The 7,927-nt window shown below is 39.2% G+C and overlaps 1 protein-coding gene across 1 annotated transcript; it reads left to right on the forward strand.

Moving 5' to 3' along the window:
• Positions 1–629: 629 nt before the first annotated feature.
• On the forward strand, positions 630–1,211 carry LOC127136908 (uncharacterized). Its single transcript, XM_051063418.1, has one exon. The coding sequence runs from the start codon at positions 630–632 to the stop codon at positions 1,209–1,211; it is 582 nt and encodes a 193-aa protein (XP_050919375.1).
• The last annotated feature ends 6,716 nt before the right edge of the window (positions 1,212–7,927 follow it).

The following is a 7,927-nucleotide window of genomic DNA, read 5'->3' on the forward strand; positions in this document are numbered from 1 at the left end:
GATAGTATTCTCAAGTTGGATCAATGACTCTAGGGACCTTTTAACCCACTGTATCCGGCGGTTATGTAGTATTAACCTACGAAGTTTCAGATTTATTGGGTTAATACGAATGCCCCAATCAGATGAGATCCCTTGGACATATTACTATCTTACAGTAATATTTCCAACCTCGATCTATGACTCTGAGAACCTTGTTAGAACCCTAGACTCGAGAGTTGTGTAGTAGAGTCCCCATGGAGTTTTCCTTGTTGGGATAATACAAAGACCTCACCTAGACAAGATCTTTTTAAGGATATTATTGTCCGACGAGTCTTCGTCATGGCAGTGACGTCCTCAAGAAATATCCGTGACTCTCGGAACCTACCAACTGTAGAGCCTACCCATGGGGTTCCATTAATCAGAAATACTTGTCATTTACCCGTTATGGTGATCCATCTGAGAACACTTTGAACATGTGATCATGAACATGTCACTACACTCATACACATATCATGGCATCTGCATTCATCACGCATTGCATATCATTTTTCCCAAAAAAATATATACAAAAAACTCATTCATCCTTCGTCCATAACCTGCAGTTGATTTCCCGACACTTATATCAGACTTAAAGTAGTTCTTGAAAAACCATGGATCCATTGGAGCAAAATCACATTGTGTTAAGAGGAGATGTTGACTCGATGAAAAACCAGATAGACCAACTTGTGAAGGCTATGATAGCTTTAGAAAAGAGGGAGGACAACATTCAGCAAATTGCAGTCGTAGAGAATGTTATTCCAGCTCCAGTAAATGGTCTTACCCAACCTCAGCTTGTGCGAACCCCAGTTAATAACTCTATTGTACAAGAACATCATGTTATTCAAGATCCCTCACGTGATGATGTTGTTGAGTGTCACCATTTTGAATTCTATGTGCCAGATTCCCATGGAACAAGCATAGTGGTTAATGTTGAACAACCACAAGATGATACGATTGCTAAAAGATGTTGCGTGCTAGAGAAAAGACTCAATGCCATAGAAGGACAAGATACTCTTGAATTGAATGCTTTAGACATGTGTTTGGTACCTGGCCTGGTTATGCCCGCAAAATTCAAAGCACCAGAATTTGAGAAGTACAGAGGGGATGGCTGTCCAAAGCACCATTTGGTGATGTTTTGTCGAAAAATGACCTCTCATGCCCACAATGATAAGTTGATGATTCACTGTTTCTAGGACAGTTTGACTGGGGCATCATTAAGTTGGTACATGAAGTTAGAAAGGAATCATGTTCAATCATGGTTGGACCTAGCTAACGCATTCTTGAAGCAATATAAATATAATATGGACATAGCTCCCAACCGCATGCAGCTAAGAGCCTTATCTCAGGAAGACAATGAATCCTTCAGAGGGTATGCCCAAAGATGGAGAGAGTTAGCGACTTGCATTAAGCCACCACTCTTAGACAAAGAATTGATGGAATTATTCAGGGACACCCTACAAAGTCCATACTTCGAAAGGATGATTAGCAGTGCAACATCAGACTTGGCTAACTTAGTGACAATTGGAGAACGCATCGAGAGTGCCCTAAAAAGTGGAAAAATCCAAGGCGTCTCGAGCAACCAAGCTAGCAAAATAGAATCCCTCGGCGATTCCCCAAAGGAAGAAGATGATGAAACAAATGCAGTCATGCCAGATGTTGAGTATTCTCACGATGCACCAGTCATACCTGTCATACCCCAATTTTGTCCGGGCATATTTAAATATTTGTAAATCTGACTTCATTTTTTAATTTGCATCATATGGGTATGAAGAGTTCCCATAAACATATCAATCAACTCCTTATCAAGAAGAGAAGGTTGGACACGAGCTTCTAGCTCTCTCCAGCGCTGTGCGTATTCCTTGAATGACTCATTGTTGCGTTGAGTCATGTCTTGCAGCTGTGTGCGGTTGGGTGCTAGATCAGTATTGTACTGATAATGCCTTAGGAAGGCTTCAGCGAGATCTCTCCATGATTGGACTTGTCCTCTTTCTAACTGCATATACCACTCCAAGGATGCCCACTGAGCCTATCTTGGAAGTAATGAATAAGGAGTTGATCATTACTGATGTGGGCAGCCATCTTGCGACAGTAGCCTCTGAGATGAGTCCTAGGGCAGTTGATCCCTTTGTATTTGTCAAAGTCCGGGACTTTGAATTTTTGTGGAATCACCAATCCTGGCACTAGGCACATATCGACGTCGTCCAAACCGGGAGTAGTGTGAACCTCCAAGGACTTGAATTTCTCCTCCAGAATGTGGAGTCTCTCAACAACAGGGTCTAGGAGACCTCTAACAACACGCTTGTCGGGTTGTGGCATGAAGAAAGCTTCATACGGATCTTCATCACCCATCATGGATCCATGTCGAGCAGATGTAGCAGAGTGCTCATGGGGATTCATGTTGACCATGGGAACAGGAATAGGGATGGGTCCTCCTCCAGGATGGGCAGGATTATCATCAAGGTTAGTTACTCCAGGGATGCTAAGTGATGGCGATCCAAACTGAGCAGCAACTTTCCTGGCTTCGGCGCTAGTCTCAGCATCCTTCTCCTTCTGGGCCAAGAGCAACATGGTCTCCAGCAAGCGATCCATCTTTGCCTGCATGGAGTCAATGTCTGTTCTCATCGAAACTTGGTTTGCTTCCAGCTATTCAAGTGTCATCTTGTAGTTGCGGCGTGTCTCGTACCGGTGTCGAGTAGTCAGTGTTACTGGACAAAGGGTAGAGTATTGTGTAAGTTTTTGTTTCTGGATAATGATATGCAATGCATGCTGATGATATGCAAATGCATGAAACTTTGCCATTTTTTTCACAAAGGAATACAGATACTCAAGATCATTCATACGTCATGTAGATCGGGATAAAAGGAAAAAGTACGGGTTTCTCTGATTACTAGAAATTCCCAAAGGTAGGTTCTAAAGTTGTGTTTTCAAGGAAGGAACTTAGACTCACGGATCAAGTTCAAAACTTCCTCGCAATGGTGGGCTAGCCACATCGTGATGGGAGTTCTTAAATGATCTAATCTAAGTGGGATTCTCGTATTGTTCGAACAGGGTGTAGACCCTTTGGTTAAATACTACATAATCGTCAATCATGAAAACAAAACCTGGGTTTAAGGCGAGGTCCCTAGAGTCACGGATCGTATCTAGAACCTCCCCACAATAATGGGCTAGCCATATTGTGATGGAAACTCCAAACAGATCTACTCTAGGCGGAGTCTTCGTATTGTCCCAATGAGGTGTACAACCCTCGGTTCAATACTACACAACTCCGGGTTCTAAGTTCTTCTCGAAGCTCGGGTATGGAGCTTATCTCACAGCATACACCAAGTCCCATATCAAAGTATCAAAATACATTACATACAAGCAACATAATACGATGCAAAGAAGCAATACGGAAGAAAGGAATATCTTCTAACAATCATAGCAAAATAAGGCTAAGTTAGGCTAGACTCTCTCTTGCTTGGATCAGGGGTCCCCAGCAGAGTCGCCAGTCTGTCGCACCTCGAAAAAATGTGATCCCTCGCGATAGGACGCGGAAAAATGTTAGTTTGAACAGAGTCGCCACCGAACTTTATTTATTCCAATGAAGGAATAGGAAAATATCGAGAAAACCTTTAGAAATAAGAATAATGGTCGTCGCAACCATATTCGGGTTCGGGAGTCGATTACGCAAGGGGAAGGAATTAGCACCCCTCACGTCCGTTGTACTCAACGGGAACCTTTTAGTCTGATTTGCTATTTGAATGTTAGTTGATTGTTATTCGCTTGCTTCGAGTAATTAGAATTGATGATAGATATGGATGAAGACCTCAGGAGGGGAAAGGGGAGGTTTTTTATTAGTGTGCTCGCGAAGATACAACAATCTCCTGCCTACGTATCCTTATGGTGCAATAAGGAAATCAGAGCATTCGTAGTTCGGGCTACTACGAATATTTGGTGTGTTTTGTTTGATGAACGACTGTGTAGGTCGGCGTTCTAACGGCTAAACGCTAGCTTGTCTACTCTCGGTGGAGGCTCTAGCACTGGTTTGTTGTGCGCATTAGAAAGGATTTAAAGTGTTCTTTTTGAAAGAAGGGTTTTGGTCACGTGGGGGTGACAATTTGAATTGACGTGTTTGGGTGTTTTTGTTTGATTGGTTCGATCGCGCGGGGGAGAGAAGTTAGGTTTAATATGTTAAGGTGTTTTTGAAGAACGACAAAAGATTGAGCAATATGGTGCACACCAATCGTTCAATTCTTTCGAGGAATAATAAGGCGACCGCCTTCTACTCCTTTTTTCGTTCGAATTATTTTGAAAGTTTGTTTGTGGATGTTGAATATGCACGGTAGTGAGGCGTACGCCTCCTACTTGCTTATTCAAAGAATAATGAGGCGAGCGCCACCTATTCCCTTATCCAAGTTTATTTAGCGTGTTTTAGTCAGAAGTCGATAATTTGAGCAATGTGGCGAGCGCCAATTATTCAAATAATCGAGAGATGGTGAGGCGAACGCCTCCCATCTTTTATCATCCGAAGTTTAATTTATGAAAAGAAATGTTCTTAGATATCGTATTTGATTTGCGAAAATAGTTTGAATTTTGAATTGGTAGGTTTTGAAAAGTCGATGATTTGAGCAATGTGGCGTACGCCAATTATTCAAATAATCAAGGAATGGTGAGGCGAACGCCTCCCGTTCTCTTCATTTGAAGTTTAATTTAAAATTTATTTTGTGAAATCGTGTTTGATTTAAAAGGTGATTTTGAATTTATTCGATTGGTTTTAATTTGATGACGAAGATTCGAGCAATGTGGCGTACGCCAATTATTTGAATAATCGAAAGATAATGAGGCGAACACCTCATATCCTTTTATTATCTTAAATTTGGAATTAAAAGGATTTAGAACTTATAGTTAATTTAAAAGAAATGATTTGAAATGTTATGGTTTGAAAATAATTTGAATTTAGAAATTATATTTGATTTTGAAAAGTGATTTGAATTTGTTCGATTGGTTTTAATTTGATGACGGAGATTAGAGCAATGTGGCGTACGCCAATTATTCGAATAATCGAAAAATAATGAGGCGAACGCCTCCTATCCTTTTATTATCTGAAATTTAGAATTAAAAGAATTTTGAATTTGTATTAATTAAAAAAAATGATTTGAAATTGTATGATTATGGTTTTTCGAAACTAGAAATGATATTTAATTTTGAAAAGTAATTTGAGTTGGTATTTGGTTAAAGTTTTAATTTAGACGACGAGAATTTGAGCAATGCGGCGAACGCCGATTATTCAAATATTCGAGAGATAGTGAAGCGGACGCTTACTATACTCCTTTTCATCCGTTTTTTATAATAAAAAAAAATTATTTTATTTTATTATTGTAAAATATATAATTATTTGTAATATATGGAACACTTATTTTATTAAAAAAATCTTGATTTCATTTAATCATTATAAAAGATATATAGTTATTAGATAATTATTTGTCACATATGAAATATTTATTTTATACATATATACTATCATAAAGTCATTAACAAACATTGAATATTCATTTAAACTCCTCCTTTTTTATGCAATGAGTGTTCTATTCTAAATCACAAAAGAATGGTTGTGTATTTGTTTACAGCTCCCACAACCAAAATCCACATATAAAAACAGAGGAAACAAGAAAATCGATAGCTTGAAACTCTAACATGCACTAACCGTTCTATTCATCACTTCCAAATCACTCTTCACAATTATATTCCAGAAATGTAATGATGACAAACGCACAGAACAACAAGCATCAAAATTATTATTATCAAATACTGAAACGGCATAATCAAACCAGAAGCTAAACCTAAACGAAAACGGATTGGACTCGAAACCAATATGCAGTGAGATTGCAGATGGTATTCGACTTCAAACACAAAGCTTCAACTACACGGTCACATCATTTTCATCAGCACACATCGGAAGAGAATTGTGCGACATTTTATTTCAAACAATTAAAGGAAGTAATATGAAATAAATCAAAACGGAGACTACAAACAGTATAACACGACTCCAATGGTTACCGTAATGTCGAAATGAAACAGCTCAAAACAGATGATATCAATTCAATTAACAAACATTTCTCAACAGGAACATCGGCATCATAACAAAGAGCATGGTATTAGTGACACATCAAAGCACAACACCAGAATATTCATCATGGTTGCAGTCTATTTTATCACATGAACAAATGGCACAACCGATAGTAAAACAGCCCGGACACCACACTTGAAAAACAACAAACCAATCAACACAGCCAAATCAAAACTTAAATATGCAACGGTTCAGAATGAAAACTTCAGATTTCAATGTTACCACGAATCCGTAATCTCGAGGGTGAGGCTCCTATGAGCGTTGTCACAACGGCGTGAGCAGTGTCAGTTCCGTTGTCGTTGAAATATGCTCGGCGTTTTACTACCACATCTTCCGACGGCCTTCAACCGAACGATTCAAAGTTATGGCTGCCTCGTGTGGTCAACGTCACAAAACGGAGTGGTGGTTTTGATGTTGTTGTTGCCTTGACTTCATCGATGAAGCTCAGTAAGAAGGGTTTCGCGTCGACGGTTGGAGCTGAGGCGGAGGGGTCGTGATAGTGGCGGTGGTTTGCGCGGTGGATGGCGGAAGTGAAGAGTGACTATGGAGAAAGGGTGAACGGCGAGGGTTTTTCAAGGTGTCGTGATTTCGGCGGAGGAGATATTGAGGGGTGCGACGGGTTGTTGTTGCGAGTCACGGTTTTGGTGGGAGAAAGAAGTTTCGTCGCTGTTTGACGGTGGAGTTTGATGAAGGAGACGATGAATAGTGAGTGGATGATGAATCGAGGGTTATTGAAGGTTGTTTCGATGGTGGGTGATTGTGGCTGAAGGTGAGTTAAGGGTTAGTGGAGACGAATGAGGCGTTTTTGAGGAAGAGGAAGCGTTCCTCTTTTCATTTTCTTTTCTTTAGCGTGTAGTAGGGAGAGGGCGTAGTGGGGAGTTAGGGTAGCTGGAACGTGAGAGAGACGGATAAAAGGTCTTTTTTTGAGGTCCCCCTGAGGGAGAGATAACGTGAGAGTTTTTATTTCTTCTTTTTTTTGTCGCTTGTGAGAGAGAAAGGAGAGAGAAGAGAGGCGTGTGATGTGTGAGTGTGAGGATAGAAAGAGACGTTGAGAGAGGGAGAGAGATGTTAGGTGATAGCTGGCAAACGAGAGAGACGTGTGGGCATTATGAGCTGTCCAATTGCAAGAGAAAAAAGAATCCAACGCTGATTAAATACATTTATTTGCAAACAATTTTATTATCTATTATTAAAAATTAGTTATTAAAAAAATCCTTAAACAGTAATTTAACTTAGATAATAGTAATAATAATAAAACTCTAATTTGGATTTTAGACAAATAAATAAAAGAATTAATTACAAATAAAAGTCGGATGTAAATTTGCTCGAAAAATTAAATCAGACACACTAAAATAATCAGCACAAAATATACTTATTAAAAAAAATACAGCGTTTCCTCAAATTCTGAAATAAATTTGCACCGGTTAAAAGGCTCAGGCGGGTCAAAATGTAATCGAAACAGTCGCTGAAAAATACAACGAGCACACCAAGTTAAACTACGTGAACAATAGATTAATAATACTGGTGTCTGCAATTTTATATTTGAAACTTTTTACCCGCTGATTTTGCATGTTCTTGAGAAACGATTTAACCAATTTTTCTGTATTCTCAATAAATTTATTCTGACTGATATTTCAGGTATTATTCATGATGAAATGCATGTCATGCTGTGCATATGATGCAAATTAAAAAATGAAGTCAGATTTAAACAAATTTAAATATGCCCGGACAAAATTGGGGTATGACAGCTGCCCCTATTTAATTAACTTGAACCAGAAGGTAAGAATGACAACAGTCTTCATA

Source organism: Lathyrus oleraceus, chromosome 4, assembly GCF_024323335.1.
Source record: "Lathyrus oleraceus cultivar Zhongwan6 chromosome 4, CAAS_Psat_ZW6_1.0, whole genome shotgun sequence".
NCBI lineage: Eukaryota > Viridiplantae > Streptophyta > Magnoliopsida > Fabales > Fabaceae > Lathyrus > Lathyrus oleraceus.